Source organism: Rhinoderma darwinii, chromosome 6 (assembly GCF_050947455.1).
Source record: "Rhinoderma darwinii isolate aRhiDar2 chromosome 6, aRhiDar2.hap1, whole genome shotgun sequence".
Taxonomy (NCBI): Eukaryota; Metazoa; Chordata; class Amphibia; order Anura; family Rhinodermatidae; genus Rhinoderma; species Rhinoderma darwinii.
The window spans coordinates 67,139,893-67,157,892 of NC_134692.1; the positions used below are offsets into that span (position 1 = coordinate 67,139,893).

Below are 18,000 nucleotides of genomic sequence, written 5' to 3' on the forward strand. Positions count from 1 at the left end.
TGGGGCATGAGGGGGCCCGTGTCGCCCGCCGGCACGGGCCCTCACCATGGCCGGAGGCTCCGCTAGCAGCCGCTATGGCTGCTACAGCGCGATGCCACTGAACACTACGGCAGAGCAGGGAGGTATCTCCCCGCTCTGCCATTAAACAAAAGACATGTATCCCCTATCCACAGGATAGGGGATACATGTGTGATCGCTGGCATTGATAGGGAGAACGGGGGACCGAAAGTCCCCTGAAGTTCTCCATCACAAACCTCGGACTTCCGGGTTCTGTGTTGGCAGCTCTGTAGAAATGAATGGAGCGCCGGTTGCGCTTGTGCGCATGCGTGACCAGTGCTCCTTTCATTTTTATTGAGCTGCGCAGACGCCGGAAGTCAGAGGTTAGTCATGGAGAACTTCGGGGGACTTTCGGTCCCCCGTTCTCCCTATCGCTGCCAGCGATCACACATGTATCCCCTATCCTGTGGATAGGGGATACATTTCTTTTGTAGGACACACTGTAGGTCAGATTTTTTTGGGGGGTTGGGGCTGCATGGCGTTACCTATAGGGGGGCTGTATAGCGTTACCTACAGGGGGGGCTGTATAGCGTTACCTACAGGGGGGCTGTATGGCGTTACCTACAGGGGGGCTGTATGGCGTTACCTACAGGGTAACGCCATACAGCCCCCACTGTAAAGAACGCCATACAGCCCCCCCTGTAGAGAATGCCATACAGCCCCCCCTGTAGAGAACGCCATACAGTCCCCCTGTAGGTAACGCTATACAGCCCCCTGTAGGTAACACTATACAACCCCCTGTAGGTAACGCCATACAGCCCCCACTGTAGATAACGCCATACAGAGTCCCCCCTGTAGATAACGCCATACAGCCCCCTCTGTAGATAACGCCATACTGCCCCCTCTGTAGATAACGCCATACAGCCCCCACTGTAGAGAACGCCATACAGCCCCCACTGTAGATAACGCCATACAGAGTCCCCCCTGTAGATAACGCCATACAGCCCCCTTTGTAGATAACACCATACAGCCCCCTCTGTAGATATCTACAAAGGGGGCTGTATGGCGTAATCTACAGGGGGCTGTATGCTGTTATCTACAGAGGGGGATGTATGGTGTTATCTACAGGGGGCTGTATGGCGTTATCTACAGGGGGGCTGTAAAAAAGGCACTATCTACAAGGGGGGTTGAGTGACAAACAGGGGAGGGGGGCCCCAGTCAAAAGTTTGCTATGGGGCCCAGTCTTTCCTAGTTACGCCCCTGGATCAAACAGTGGAATTACTTAACTACTAAAGCATACTATATTAGTAGTGGTCGATTTCAAAATAAAGTCACCACAAAACGGAAGTTTCTGGTGGTGGAAAAACATTTTAATCTATCTCTACAAGATGTGCTGAGCAATAAACTACCGAGCTGCATTGTAAAAAAATCCAATTTCAGTCCAGAAATAGAAATACATAATTAAAACACTTCTACACTGAGAAAACCATTCTCAATTCAAGATATACACCACTAAGCCATAGCATTAAAGGCTGTGTAAACCTTTGAAAGGCAAAAAATGTTCAGTTAATTTAAAAAAAGGTGTATCAGTGTGTTTTGTGTAACTTTCTAAATATACACGCAGGATCCATCCGTAAATTATCACATCTAAATTCTGAACTTAGATGTGATATTTTACAACTTAGATGTGATAGTTTACAGGTGGATCCTGCATGTCAGTTTCAGTGAATAGCGAACGATACAGCTGCTCTGTTGAAAGCAGGAAAAATGGGCAAGCATAAGAATTTAAGCGACTTTCACAAGTGCCAAATTGTGATGTCAGTGTATCTCCAAAATGGCAGGTTTTGTGGGGTGTTCCCGTATGCAGTGGTTAGTACCTAACAAAAGTGGTCCAAGGAAGGACAATCGCTGAACCAGTGACTGGATCATGGGTGCCCAAGGCTCATTGATGCACATGGCGAGTGAAGGCTAGTCTGTCACTTCCGATCCCACAGAAGAGATACAGTAGCACAAAGTTCTGAAAATGGTAATGCTGGCTATGATGAAAAGGTGTCAGAACAGCTTGCTGCATATAGGGATGCTTAGCTGCAGACCGGTCAGAGGGCCCCTCTCTGACCCATGTCCACCACCGAAAGTAACTACAATCGGCATGTGAGTATCATAGCTGGATGATGGAACAATGGCAGAAGGTAGTCTAGTCTGATAAAAGGCTATGTACACCTTTGATTTGGTTTTTTTCTTAATAAAAAGGTCAATCAGTGTGTTTGGTGCAACTTTATAATTAAAAATAATTTTTACATTTTTAGATACAGCTGCTTTGTATTCTGCATACAGAGCAGCTGTATTGTTCGCTAAGACCCGAATCATAAATCCGCTAGTCCCGCGGACCTGACGGAGTCAGTGTCAGCTGGTCTTGCGTGTCTCTGACATGCAGGATCCACCTATAATCTTTCACATCTAACTTATGAACTCAGATGTGATGGATAACAAGTGGATCCTGCGTGTCAGGGACACCCAGGACCCGCCGTCACTGAACCCGTCACTCCTGATGGGTACAGGATTCAGTGAACGATACAGCTGCTCTGTGTACAGCATACAAAGCAGCTGTATCTCAAAAAGTTTAAATAATTTTTAATAAAAACTAATTATAAAGTTGCACCAAACACACTGATTGACCTTTTTTTTTTTTTAAAAATCCCTTTTTAAAGGTTTACATAGCCTTTGAATATATTTTATTTTACATCATGTGGATGATTGGGTGCGTGTTTGTCGCTCTCTACCTGGGGAAGAAATTGCACCCAGATGTTCTATGAAAAGAAGGCATGATTTCTCTTAAAGCGGTAGCGATGGTTGTTTTTAAGAAAAAATAAATAATAATTGCCTATGCTGCACTGCCTTGTGGCTAACTAGGGCAGCATAAACTTAGTGACAAGGTACCTTTTTAAAACTATTTGACTTACCTGAATGTTAATAGACGTGTATAAAGAAGAGGGAAGCAAAGCATACAGGCTATCACCCTCCACAGTTTATTGTCAACACTCAGCTCTCCAAACCAAACTCTTGTAAGAAAAGCCTATAAGAAAGCATTTAAAACAAACAAGAATAAGAACAAAATAACAAGTGAGCAAACATCTGCTGTGCATGCCGGATGCAGACGGAGCTGGCTTGTAATGACATTTCCTGGCCTGAGGGACCGCAATCAGGCCAGGAGGGGGATTAGCCAGTGTGGCTCTCCCGAGAAACAGCCTCACCCAAAGACACTTTCCACGTACTTTAATTTGCATATAGCACGTGCCATTTTCAAATACATTTTTCTACATTGTGCTGCATCTGACAGAAGGTACAAGGGCATCATTGTCCTGGATAACTAGTTGGTGACGGTTTGTGGGCCTAAATCCTGCTGACAGATTCCCTTTCGCTGTTTTCTACTCTTAAACAGACTTGCGCCCCTTCAAGCAGTCCATAATTCATCTGCTCTTTAACAGTCTCTTCACTGGTTATCAATAATTTAGCGAATACAATCCACAATACTCAAGATAGCATACAAAGGGCTTCCCAACCTATAAAGGTATTCCCAGGTATCACCAGACAAGTGCACTCTGTTCTGCACATAACCTTCTCTCCTCTTCTTTCAGCTGCATCTTACATACTTGCTTTAGAGAGGTCCCATACACCCCCCCCCCATTCTGTAGAACTCACTATTCCAAAATATCAGACACTTCACCCCCTCCTCAATCTTTCAAATTCAGTCACCTTTTCTACTGCTACACATTCTGTCTCCTTCTTAATTTCCTTGTAAATTGGAAGCATCTACTTCTGTATCTGTGTAAGTTTATGTATTATGTACCAATCGCTTTATTTTTCATTGCACAGCGCTATGAAAGCTGATGGTGCTACAAATAAATAATAATATATTATGTTGAGGCATTAAATTGAAGCTGCAGCTTTGGCCAACTTTGCTCAGAATGTGCTATAAAAAAAAACAACATATCTTGTGATATATATATATACACACGTATTTACAATGCCTTTCACTTTTGAAGAGAAAAAAAAAGTCACTTTGAGCAAAAGCATTTTAAAAGAAAATATAGGCCATACAGTAAGTGTCTGCAACTTCCATAAAAAATATGGAATTCCATGGAAACGTGGGAATGCCCATGCACCATTATAAAACAAATTTGAAAATTTTATTGTCTGAAAATATTTAATATTTTTATATATTTTATTAAAAAAATGGAACTTCTATTTATTTATTTATTTTGGCAATATATAACATTTGAAACCGTTTTTATGCAAACAAACCTGGACACCTCCTTGAGACACAAATTTCATATCTTTAGCTTCAAGGGCTATTTTCAAACAGGTGGTTTGTCCCCATGCTTCAGAAACTCGTATAAGAAGCTTCAGAGCTCTTTCTTCATCTTTTCTATAGCTCTCAGTAAAGATACCTGAAGGGGCAGAAAAACGTGTTGGTTGATAACTAATATATCAGGTTGTTGTTTTTTTTTTTGTTTTTTTTTCATATTTCTCATTAAAACAAAGTCATTTACAAAAGAGCTTAAAAAGTTAATTGACTTTGTACTTTGTTTAGATATGGTGGATATTTATTTCCATTGGCTTATGTTATGATGTGGTATTGTAGTTATTGTTCGCTCTAAAAACCCAATCAATGCAGCAAAAAAAAAAATACAATTCATATGCAGAACATTATAAATACAGTGTCTGAAAGCGGTAAACTCACAATCACTGAACAAAAAGCAAAGAGAGTGGCTGACAGAACATAGTAGAAAACAAATGTAAATAATTTAGTATAATTTTTATTATTATTAGGGGCTTGAATTGAAGGGCCGTGGAGGACCCTGAAACACAAATCGAACAGAAATTGAATATGTGTGTGAAAAGTAAATACGAACTAGTTTAATAATTATGGAATATAATGGTGCATAGTTTTAAATGCATTTTTATAAATTTCTCATTAAAACAGTGATCTTTAAGTCATTTATGTTGTGGTAATTGCCATTAAAGTATTATCATAAAATATTTCCTTCTTTCACCATGGATCTCTATTAGGCCATGTTCAGACGTTGCAGAATTTTTCCGCTGCAAATGTTGGCGCAAATTCGGGGTAATTACGCAACGAATCTGCACTAACATTTGCATATTTGACAGGTAATTCAGACGTTGCAGAAATCACAGCGGACTTGCCACAGATTTCAGTTTTTGCATTGCAAAGGTTGAAATCTGCAGTGAAATTCTGCTTCTTCTCCGCAATGTAATGAGCATGCTGCGGAGGGAAAATTCTGCACCGCAGCCTAATTTCTGCACAGTTATTTTCTGCAACGTCTGAACTAAGTTTCCTAAAAATGTATAGAAAGAAATGTAAAAAACGGCTGCTGCAGAATTCCACTGCAGACTGTCCGCAATGGAATTCAACAGCAATTCCGCCACGTCTGAATGTGCCCTTATATGTAAATACTAATTACATCAGCGTTATACAGAAATGAAGTTCGGGTTTAGATTATCACTTTCCTCAACATTTTAAAATGAAATAAGACGCAGGGTTTCAACATGTATTCAAATTAATCTAAACATTTCAAAGAACAAAAGTACCAATGGCTTTTTGTTCGTAATCGTCGGCCAAAGTCATCATAGCTTCAGAGGTGTCTGTATCTTCCTCTTCTTTTGAAAGTTCTTTTAGAATCTTACTGCAAGCTAAAGCAGCTGCTATGCAATCATAACACTAGAAATAACAAAAACACAATACTTAAAGAGAATGTAATACATTAATATCATTGAATACAATGAATGAACAATATATTTTACATTTAATTGAAGGGATATTCCCATCTTCAACATTTATGGTATGTCCACCTCTCAATTCTCCCCATAACTGTGGGTCCAAAGGTGGGATTGTGCCTATCACACATTTATGACATATCCTGTTGATATGCCATACATATTGAAAATGGGAATACCCTTTTCAATTCTTTGAAAAATATGGTGCAGAAGTACTCCTAATGTACATGATGGATATCTAAAAAATGTCTATATGGCTATAGAGTACATAGATTTAAGTTACACATATCTTCAAGATATTTAATGCTTTTAAACTTTGGGATCTAAACTTGCAGAAAGTCAACAACAATAAAATTATAGTCTGCAATCATGAACATTATCCTGACAATTTTTCTCTCACCTGTACCCATATGATTTCTGCAAGTTCCTTTCGATTTTGAACAATAGCCCATATGAGAAGATCCCTCACTGGATACATTGAGCAGGATGATTTTCCTTGAGATTTTTTGTGTAAAGAACGGAGTGTAACTCTTTGTACCTTGAAACATTTATACCAGGAAAAAAAAACATCAAGGCGCTTAATAATTTTGCTAACATCACAAAATAATAACAATTACAGATAATTTTTAAGTGGTAAGAAAAGGCACAGTAGATAAGTTTACCAAAAGTAGTGGTATACATATAATTAAATAAGCAAAAACATCTCTTTGTTTTAGATTATAATAGTAATAACCTACATTTATTTTGATGTGTGGGACTGCTATAGACAGTCTAGGTCGTTCAGTACTTTTGGGCTTTGGATAAAGGTGTTTTGTGAAGTCACCCAAGAGTTCCCTCAGAACTTGAGACACATGGTGAAGTCGAAGTTTTGATGATTTTAGGAATTCTAATCGAAACCTTTCATCCTCAATAACCTTTGCAAGTTTGCTATGGAATAAACAGGATGGGTCTGTGTTGTTGTATAGATTAATTACAGTTTCTTGTGTAGCATATTCTTCAAGACGCACACCATGCTCCAGAAAAAGCTTAACAAAAGCAGGTTTATTGCCAATCAATGCAGCTGTCATGACTGAATGAAGATCTGAGGGCTGTGAAGTACATAAAACAAGTTACTACCGTAAGAAAGTAAATAGTCTAATAAAAGAACATAAAACACTCTAATTTCTGCTAATGTTTTAATGTTAACAGAACAGCAAATTATATTTAATAGTTTTCATTGTTTTATCAAGATTTAATTTGATAAAATCTTATGAAGTTAAAAAAAAAGTTATTTCATTGTTTGTCAAACCTTCCATTGATGATCATCTGTGAAAATCTCACTTCTTGCTATGTCAACCCTGTTCCATGCCACTGCCAGCTTTAATTGGTGGTCCCAGTTTTCATGACCTTGTTGGTCATGACTAAGTGAAGCTACAGAAAAAAAAATTAGCAATTTTGAATATAAATGTAAAGAAACGTAATAAAACCAAGTGGTATGAAATACACTATCACTGTGTAATGGGAGGAAGGAGGTGAAGGGAAAGTGAGCCCTAATCTACCCACCGCCCTGTCCCTGCCTACTTGCAACGACCCGCCCTAGGCGACGAGGTACAACTGGGCGGCGGTCCCTACGCTGGCTAAGTGCACAGGAAGACAAACAGGGAACACGCAAGGGAAGGGGCAGTAGCCACGGAACGCCACGAGGAAACGGGGCGGCGAACGAACAGTCAGGACCAGGACGAAGTGAGTACACCCGAGCAGGCACGGAGACAGAAGCAAGCCAGGGCAAGCAAGCAGGTCAAGCAGAACTGCAGCAAGGCAGAAGCACGGCAGAAGCAGGCTGGAGCAAGCAGCAGTGGGGCCAGGAATCCAAAAGAATTACAAGCACTGAGGGAGAGCACAGGGCAGGTAATAAAGGGCAGGGGGCGGAGCTAACTCCGAGAGACCAGGCCGCGATAGGCTCTCCCACTCCTGAGCCTGCCACCCTGGTTGGTGGGAGATGGTGTCAGTCGAGCAGGTCTGGCCTCAGGTGTGGATTGATTAATCCCAGGAGTATAGCTAGATGAAGTACCTGGCAGATCCCTAACAGTACTCCCCCTTTTATGAGGGGCCACCGGACCCTTACTAAGGGGACCCGGTTTAGTGGGGAAGAGGAGGTGGAACCTCCTGATCAATACCCCAGCGTGAACATCACGGGCAGGTACCCAAGTCCTCTCCTCTGGCCCGTATCCTCTCCAATGGACCAGGTACTGGAGGGAGCCCTGGACCATCCTACTGTCCATAATCTTGGCCACCTCGAATTCCACCCCCTCAGGGGTGAGAACGGGAACAGGAGGTATCCTCGAGGGGGACCAGGACGGGGAGCAGCGTTTAAGGAGGGAGGCATGGAAGACGTCATGTATGCGAAAGGATGGGGGGAGCTCCAGACGGAAGGATACAGGGTTGAGGACTTCAATGATCTTATAAGGTCCAATAAATCGGGGAGCAAACTTCCTGGACGGGACCTTAAGGCGCAAGTTCCTGGACGACAACCAGACCAAATCCCCGACGACAAACCGGGGGTTAGCAGAACGTCTACTATCCGCCTGAATCTTTTGTGCGCTCTGGGACGCCTCTAGGTTCTTCTGAACCTGGGCCCAGACAGTGCACAGTTCCCGATGAACCTCCTCTACCTCAGGATTATTGGAACAACCAGGGGAGACGGAGGAGAACCTTGGGTTAAACCCGAAATTACAGAAAAACGGGGAGACCCCTGACGAGTTACTGACCCGGTTATTCAGGGAAAATTCAGCAAGGGGAAGGAATGAGACCCAATCGAATTGACAGTCAGAGATGAAACACCTTAAATATTGTTCCAGGGATTGGTTGGTCCTTTCCGTTTGGCCGTTAGTTTCGGGATGGAAGGCGGAGGAGAAGGACAGATCAATCTCCAACTTTTTACAAAAAGCTCTCCAAAATAAGGAAACAAATTGTACCCCTCTGTCAGAAACGATATTGACTGGGGCCCCATGGAGACGCAGGATGTGTTTCACAAACAAAGAAGCTAACGTCTTGGCGTTAGGTAGCTTCTTAAGGGGCACAAAGTGGCACATCTTGCTGAAGCGGTCGACTACCACCCACACCACCGACTTGCCCTGAGATGGAGGCAAATCGGTGATAAAATCCATGGAGATATGGGTCCAAGGTCTCTGGGGAATGGGCAAGGAACGTAGTAGGCCCGCAGGTCGGGACCTAGGGGTTTTGGACCTAGCGCAAACCTCACAAGCGGCGACGTAAGCCCTAACATCTTTAGGCAACCCAGGCCACCAATAGTTTCTGGTAATGAGGTGTTTGGTGCCCAAGATGCCAGGATGACCAGATAGAGCGGAGTCATGGTTTTCCCTGAGTACCCTCAGCCGGTATTGCAGGGGAACAAACAGTTTGTCCCCAGGGACGTTCCCGGGAGCTGCACCCTGATCAGCCGCGATATCAGAAGCTAAATCAGAATCCGTGGCAGAGACGATTATACCAGGGGGTAAAATACAAGCGGGATCCTTCTCGGAAGGAGGATTGGCCATGAAACTACGTGACAGAGCGTCAGCCTTAATATTCTTGGACCCAGCCCTATAGGTAACCAAGAAATTAAATCTGGTAAAGAATAGTGCCCACCGAGCTTGTCTAGGATTAAGCCTCCGGGCCGATTCTAGGAAAACCAGATTCTTGTGATCCGTAAGGACCGTTACCTGATGTCTGGCCCCCTCCAGGAAGTGCCGCCACTCCTCAAAAGCCCATTTAATGGCTAGAAGTTCGCGGTTACCAATATCATAGTTACTCTCCATGGGCGAAAACTTCCTAGAGAAGTAAGCACAGGGGCGGAGATGGGTGAGGGAGCTGGTACCCTGGGACAAGACGGCCCCCACTCCCACCTCGGAAGCGTCAACCTCCACAATAAATGGCTCCTCTTGGTTGGGCTGAATCAGCACGGGGGCCGAGATAAAGCACTTCTTGAGAGTCTCAAAGGCCTGGACGGCCTCAGGGGGCCAATGGAGGACATCGGCACCCTTGCGGGTAAGGTCCGTAAGAGGCTTAGCGACGACCGAGAAGTTGGCAATAAATCTCCTGTAATAGTTGGCGAACCCTAAAAAACACTGTAACGCCTTAAGGGAGGCAGGTTGGACCCATTCCGCCACAGCTTGAACCTTGGCAGGGTCCATGCGGAATTCATGAGGAGTGAGGATTTGCCCTAAAAATGGTATCTCCTGTACCCCAAAGACACATTTTTCAGTCTTAGCAAACAGATTATTCTCCCGAAGGACCTGGAGCACCTTCCTGACATGCTCCACGTGGGAGGACCAGTCCTTGGAAAACACCAGTATGTCAGCAAGGTACACAACAAGAAAATTACCCAGGTACTCTCTCAGGATTTCATTAATAAAATTCTGGAAGACAGCAGGGGCATTACACAACCCAAAGGGCATGACCAGGTATTCGAAATGACCCTCGGGTGTGTTGAACGCAGTTTTCCACTCATCCCCCTCTTTGATGCGGATAAGGTTATATGCCCCCCGTAGATCGAACTTAGAAAACCATTGGGCTCCCTGAACCTGATTAAAAAGATCCGGAATCAAAGGAAGTGGGTACTGGTTCCTTACGGTGACCTTATTCAGGTTACGATAATCAATGCAGGGCCTAAGACCACCATCCTTCTTCCCCACGAAGAAGAAGCCAGCACCTACAGGAGAAGTCGAGGGGCGAATGAAACCCTTGGCCAGGCATTCTTGGATATACACCCTCATCGCTTCACGTTCAGGACATGAAAGATTAAATATCCTACCCTTAGGAAGCTTGGCACCAGGCACCAAATCGATAGCGCAATCATAATCTCTATGGGGGGGCAACACCTCGGAGGCCTCCTTAGAAAACACATCGGCGAAGTCCTGAACAAACTCAGGAAGCGTGTTTACCTCCTCCCGGGGAGAAATAGAGTTAACAGAAAGACATGACATAAGACATTCATTACCCCATTTGGTGAGATCCCCAGTATTCCAATCAAATGTGGGATTATGCAACTGCAACCAGGGGAGACCTAATACCAGATCAGACGATAATCCCTGCATCACCAGTACAGAGCACTGCTCCAAATGCATGGAGCCAACCAGGAGTTCAAAAACAGGAGTATGCTGAGTAAAATAACCATTAGCAAGGGGGGTTGAGTCGATTCCTACTACAGGGATGGGATAAGGTAAATCAATACAAGGCATCTTTAGAGACATAGCAAAATCCACAGACATGATATTAGCAGATGAGCCAGAATCCACGAAAGCACTGCCCGTGGCAGACCGGCCAGCAAACGAGACCTGAAAGGGAAGCAAAATTTTATTGCGTTTCACATTAACGGGAAATACCTGTGCGCCCAAGTGACCTCCCCGATGATCACTTAGGCGCGGAAGTTTTCCGGCTTCTTATTCTTGCGCCTGGGACAGGTGTTCAGTAGATGCTTGTCGTCCCCACAGTAGAAGCAGAGACCATTCATTCTGCGAAACTCCCTACGTTGTCGAGGGGACATGGAGGCCCCGAGTTGCATAGGTACCTCCGAGTCCTCCGTGGAGGGGCGAGGAGACGGGACCTCGGGGGGAATCGCAGAAAAGTCAGAGGGGAGCACACTGAAGCGTTCTAGCTGACGTTCCCTGAGACGTCGGTCAAGTCGTACTGCTAGGGCCATAACCTGGTCAAGGGAGTCAGGCGAGGGGTAGCTAACCAGCAGCTCCTTCAGGGCGTCAGATAATCCTAACCTAAACTGGCACCTTAGGGCCGGATCGTTCCACTGAGAAGCTACGCACCACTTCCTAAAATCAGAACAGTATTCCTCAACCGGTCTCCTACCCTGACGTAAGGTCACCAGCTGACTCTCGGCTAAAGCAGTCCTGTCAGTCTCGTCGTAAAGGAGTCCGAGGGCAGAGAAAAAACGATCAACAGAGGAAAGTTCAGGGGCGTCAGGAGCCAAGGAGAAGGCCCACTCTTGGGGCCCTTCCTGGAGTCGGGATATGATGATACCCACCCGCTGGTTCTCGGAACCTGAGGAGTGGGGCTTTAGGCGGAAATACAGTCTGCAACTCTCCCGGAAGGAGAGAAACGTCTTACGGTCCCCTGAAAACCGGTCAGGTAACTTGAGGTCGGGTTCTAGAGGTGAGGTGAGGGGTACTACTAAAGCAGCGTCACCCTGATTGACCCTTTGGGCCAGGGCCTGGACCTGTAGGGAGAGGCCCTGCATCTGCTGGGTCAGGGTATCAAGGGGGTCCATGATAGCGTCAGCGTAGGAGAAATGGTAGACTAGGTAAGGGCTTGTAATTATGTAATGGCAGGAAGGAGGTGAAGGGAAAGTGAGCCCTAATCTACCCACCGCCCTGTCCCTGCCTACTTGCAACGACCCGCCCTAGGCGACGAGGTACAACTGGGCGGCGGTCCCTACGCTGGCTAAGTGCACAGGAAGACAAACAGGGAACACGCAAGGGAAGGGGCAGTAGCCACGGAACGCCACGAGGAAACGGGGCGGCGAACGAACAGTCAGGACCAGGACGAAGTGAGTACACCCGAGCAGGCACGGAGACAGAAGCAAGCCAGGGCAAGCAAGCAGGTCAAGCAGAACTGCAGCAAGGCAGAAGCACGGCAGAAGCAGGCTGGAGCAAGCAGCAGTGGGGCCAGGAATCCAAAAGAATTACAAGCACTGAGGGAGAGCACAGGGCAGGTAATAAAGGGCAGGGGGCGGAGCTAACTCCGAGAGACCAGGCCGCGATAGGCTCTCCCACTCCTGAGCCTGCCACCCTGGTTGGTGGGAGATGGTGTCAGTCGAGCAGGTCTGGCCTCAGGTGTGGATTGATTAATCCCAGGAGTATAGCTAGATGAAGTACCTGGCAGATCCCTAACACACTGACTATGTATTGCAATGTTTTCGATTATAGCTACTTTGGTTCTGTATGTTTCTATGTACTTTAGAGAAAGTGAAAATATCATAGCATGAGTAAATAACACACCAATGTTGTCATTGAGGAGAACTAAAATAAGAAAGACAAGATAAGCTACTTACCTTTTAGCAAAGCTTGAAGAATAGCTACATCGATGTCATGCTGGTCGTCTTTGTCCTCTTGGAATATAGTAAGTAATTGGCTGTGTCTCATAATGTCTTGTATCTGTTATTGCAAAATACAGAAAGAAAATTACAATATGTATAATTATTATTATATAGGCTTAGGCCTCATGCACGTGACTGTGCTTTTGCGGCCGCAATTTATCCACATTTTTTAGGATACATTGCGGACCCATTAATTTCTATGGCCCCATGCACATAGGTGGTATTGATGGACCTGTGCTGGGGCCGCAAATGCGGACCGCAAAAACTCAGCACTAGTCATTTTATGGTCAGTATTTGTGGCTTCACTAATACTGGTGAATTGTTGTGCAGCAATGAGTCCTGATGACACACGACTGTACAACAAAGGTTTTTGTGGTCCTATGGACCGCAACGGACTGGTGGTTTTGCGAACCGCAAAACCAATACTGTCATGTGCATGAGACCTTACTTTTAATGTATGCTGTCCCACTTTTACTGTAAATAAAAGTACTCTTTGTTTCTAAATATTTTTTTGTTTTTTCATGAATAATAGAAATTTATAATTAATAGTATACCTTCTTAGTCCATTCAACAATCTTGTGTTCAGTAAAAGTATAATAGGTGTCATGGAAAAGAGTGCGCAGTTTTTCCTGGACCAATGAGATTGTGATTTTTGAAATGGGAAGTTGTGCAACTTGGGCAATAACATCAGCTACTCTTCCAGATCCCTCTACAATGACACATGGAGTGTTGTTGCTGATAGCATTGTAGATTGTCTAAATGGAACACAATAGATATTTAATACATATTAGCGGTATAGAGATTTAATTCTCACTCACAGAAAACAAAGTTATGTAAAACTTACTATATATACATATGTATGTACATATGTATGTGTATATAAATATATATATATATATATATATATATATATATATATATATATATATGCATATATATATATATATATGTATATATATATATATATATATATATATATATATACATACACACAGTTAGGTCCAGAATTATTTGGATAGTGACAAAAGTTTGAGCATTTTAGCGGTTTACCAAAATTTATTGAATATAAAGTTTTATAATCAATATGGGTTTAAAGTGCAGACACTCGGTTTTAATTTGAGGGTATTCACATCCTAATTTGAGGAAGGATTTAGGAATTACAGCTCTTTAATATGTAGCTGCCTCTTTTTCAAGGGACCAAAGTTAATTGGACCTTTATCTCAAAAGCTATGTAATGGGCTGCATGGGCTTTTCCCTCATTAATCCATTATCAATTAATCAGGTAAAAGCTCTAGAGTTGATTCCAGGTGTGGCATTTTCTTTTGGAAGCTGTTGCTGTTAACCCACAACATGAGATCAAAGGAGCTCTCAATGCAAGTAAAACAGATCATCGTTAGGCTGAAATCCATCAGAGAGATAGCACAAATGTTATGAGTGGCTAAATCAAAACTTTGGCACATTCTTGAAAAAAAAGAGCGCACAGGTGATCTCGTGAATTCCAAAAGGCCTGGACGTCCATGGAAGACAACAGTGGTGGATGATCGCAGTATCCTTTCCATGGTGAAGGAAAACCCCTTCACAACATCTACCCAAGTGAAGAACACTCTCGTGGAAGTAGGTGTATCAGTATCTAAGTCTACCATAAAGAGAGCCTTCATGAGAGCAAATACAGAAGGTTCACAACAAGGTGCAAACCATTAATCAGCCTCAAAAATAGAAAGGCCAGATTAGACTTTGCCAAACAACATCTAAAGAAGCCAGTCCAGTTCTGGAACAGCATTCATTGGACAGATGAAACTAAGATCAACCTGTAACAGAATGATGGGGGGAAGAAAGTATGGCGAAAGCTTGGAATGGCTCATGATTCAAAGCACACCACATCCTCTGTAAAACATGGAGGAGGCAGTGTGATGGCATGGGCATGCATGGCTGCCAAAGGCACTGGGTCACTAGTGTTTATTGATGATTTGACTCAAGACAGAAGCAGCCGGATGAATTCTTAAGTGTTCAGGAAAATACTTTCTGCTCTGATTCAACCAAATGCAGCAAGGTTGATTGGACGTCGTTTCACAATATGGATGGACAATGATGACCCAAAACATACTGCGAAAGCAACCCAGGAGTTTTTTAAGGCAAAGAAGTGGAATATGCTGCAATGGCCAAGTCAATCACCAGATCTCAACCTGATCGAGCATGCATTTGACTTGCTTAAAGAGGCTCTGTCACCAGTTTATAAGGGCCCTATCTCCTACCTATTCTGATAGTCACTGTGATGTAGATAACAACAGTTTTTTGTGGGGGTTTTTTAAACGTTTATTTTTGACGGAGTTATGACTACTTTTCATTTTATGCTAACTTCTTCTAAATGCCCAACTGGGCTTTTTTTTTTACTTTTGAGAAAGTGGGCGTTGTAAAGAGAAGTGTATGAAGCTGACCAATCAGCGTCATACACTTCTCTTCATTCATGTTCAGCTATACTTACAGAACAGCTTGATCTCGCGAGATCACACTGTGCTGTCACTTACTCCTACATTAACAGTACCGGAGTGTCGAGAGAATGAAATGTAATATACTTGTCACCATTGGCCAATGTACAAATTCCACTATCCTGGCTGTATTCTGAGCTCTATATGGCAAACTTTCCATTGAAAACTGTGTGGCATTTGTTCCCAAATGGATTAAATTCATGATAGTTCTGTACATTTTGAGTTTTAGTTTTACACTATTATCTAAGATTAAAGTTCTTCTTGTTGGCGAGCCTATATTATTACTGATTATTTATTACAGTCACTCCAAGAATGTTTTGCTTTGCTCCTGACATTCCATGGAATTTTGAATTCAATTAAAAATAAGACCAATACATAGATAAGTAAAAATTAAAAAAATCCAATGTACATATACTATCTATTGATTAGGCATAAAACTTCAATATTTTGTCCGTACTGTCACTAATTTAAGTCTTTGTTCTTATAATATGCAGGAATGTTCTCCAAAAGGATATAATCCATAATAGACTCAATATCTAAGATCTAGAGCCATATCTATTCACTGGACAAGATAAAAGAAAAACAACAAAGCACACATAGCGCATGAAACAGTAAAAAAAACTTGATAAAAAGTATTCAAGTTTATGCTAACCTTGAGGAGTTAAGCTGGGAGCATAACATCCAAATGCGCGTAATTCAGTAGTCCTCTGGAGCTCGAGTAGTTGGTTCTGGGTGCAGCCGGAGATCCGATTCGAGGACTGAAGCAGTCTCGATATTTCAATAGAAAGAAAACATAGGAAAAAACGGATATTTACTCTGACGCAGCCGGTGTTCGTACACCGGCTGCGCCAGAGAAAATGTCCGCTTTTTCTTATGTTTTCTTTCTATATCTATTTACTGAGCCTTATTGTTCTTGCTTCTTTTGTTTGCTTAATATACTGTGCGATCCCCGAGGGACTGATTTTTTCTTTAGGGTGAGATTTGCTATCTACTAGTATATTTATACATGCGAACTATCATCATTATCGCATTCTAATATTTAAGACTTCCACCTATTTATGACTTGTACAAATAGTGTTCTGTGTCTTGGGTATTTTGCGATTGTTGCTATATTTTATTTCTATATATATTTCTATATACTACATGTACAGTAATTTTTTTATTATAATGTGAACGTGCATTGTTTATTATACAGTACATATAACTTTTATTATTGTTTTGTAAAAACCTGTTTTTAAACTGCGTTTAGGGATGTCTGTTAAATGATTTAAAAGGCACATCTGTACCACGTCCTGTATGCCCGAGGAGAAGACCGATACGGCGAAACCCTGGGTCGGGCTAACTTGGCGTGCTGGATTTTTATATGCTGTTTTTAAAGCTGTGTATGTGAGAAGAAATAAACCTGTTTTTAACCACAATTTACTGGCTGTGCTACTCTATGTGTTATATCTCCGGTAGTAGGCTCATTTTAACATCAGAAAGAGTCCAAGACGGCCGTGGAACTACTGAGCCCAGCCATCACTGACGTCTGCTGCACCAGTTTTATTGTACTAAATAAGAAAATGTACTATGCACACCAGAAGTCGTTATCCAAAGATGTGCATAGTACCTTTTCTTATACTACACGGGTTGGGTCATTGAACTGAATTTGTAGAATCATTTGGATCGTCTGAGCGGCTAGGTATCCATTTATTTTTGTATAGTTGTGGAAAAATGTTGTAAAGTAAGAATTCTTTGAAAAATTGAAGTGTTCATATTTTTTTTTTATCAATTAACAAAATACAAAGTGAATGAACAGAAGAGAAATCTAAATCAAATCATTATTTGGTGCGACCTGCATTTTCCTTCATAACAGCATCAATTCTTTTAGGTACACTTGTACAAAATCATGCATTTTGAAGGATTATAGCCCAGTGTGTGATTAACCAAATATACCAAACAGGTGATAAAGATCATCAGTTTCATATGTGGGTTGAAACAGAGTCATTAACTGTAACTGAAAAAGCTGTGTAGGAGGCGTAAAAGTGGGTGAGGAACAGCCAAATTCTGCTACAAAGGTGAGGCTGTGGAAGACAGTTTCATGTCACAGGTCCACCATGGCTAAGCACAGCAGCAAGACACAAGGTAGTTATACTGCATCAGCAAGGTCTTTCCTAGGTAAAGATTTCAAAGCAGACTGGGGTTTCAAGATGTGCTGTTCAAGCTCTCTTGAAGAAGCACAAAAAAGGCCAACCTTGAGGACCTTAGACAAAGTGGTCGCCGAGATCTGATCACAACATCATCAAGTCTGTCTGAGATTACATGAAGAGACAAAAGGATTTGAGGAAGCCTACAGCCACAGAAGATCTGTGTTAAGTTCTCCAAGATGTTTGGAACAACCTCTCTGCTGAGTTCCTTCAAAAACTGTGTGCAAGTGTACCTAGAAGAATTGATGCTGTTTTGAAGGCAAAGGTTGGTCACACCAAATGTTGATTTGATTTAGATTTATATTCTGTTCATTCACGTTGTATTTTGGCAATTGATAAAAAAAAACTATTAACACTTCTATTTTTGAAAGCTTTCTTACTTTGCAGTGTTTTTCCACAACTGCCTAAAACCTTTGAACAGTATTATCTACCTACCTATCTATATATA

The 18,000-nt window shown here is 42.6% G+C and overlaps 1 protein-coding gene across 1 annotated transcript in view; it reads right to left on the reverse strand.

Moving 5' to 3' along the window:
- Nucleotides 1–18,000, reverse strand: part of TRPM2 (transient receptor potential cation channel subfamily M member 2) — a 205,024-nt gene that overhangs the window by 116,000 nt on the left and 71,024 nt on the right. Inside the window, exons 10-17 of the mRNA XM_075829907.1 lie at nt 13,435–13,635; nt 12,836–12,938; nt 7,082–7,203; nt 6,531–6,881; nt 6,194–6,331; nt 5,608–5,737; nt 4,300–4,445; nt 2,958–3,070 (exon numbers count right to left, since the gene is read on the reverse strand). Of these exons, the coding sequence (XP_075686022.1) occupies nt 2,958–3,070; nt 4,300–4,445; nt 5,608–5,737; nt 6,194–6,331; nt 6,531–6,881; nt 7,082–7,203; nt 12,836–12,938; nt 13,435–13,635 (1,304 nt within the window). The remainder of the gene's footprint in view (nt 1–2,957; nt 3,071–4,299; nt 4,446–5,607; nt 5,738–6,193; nt 6,332–6,530; nt 6,882–7,081; nt 7,204–12,835; nt 12,939–13,434; nt 13,636–18,000) is intronic.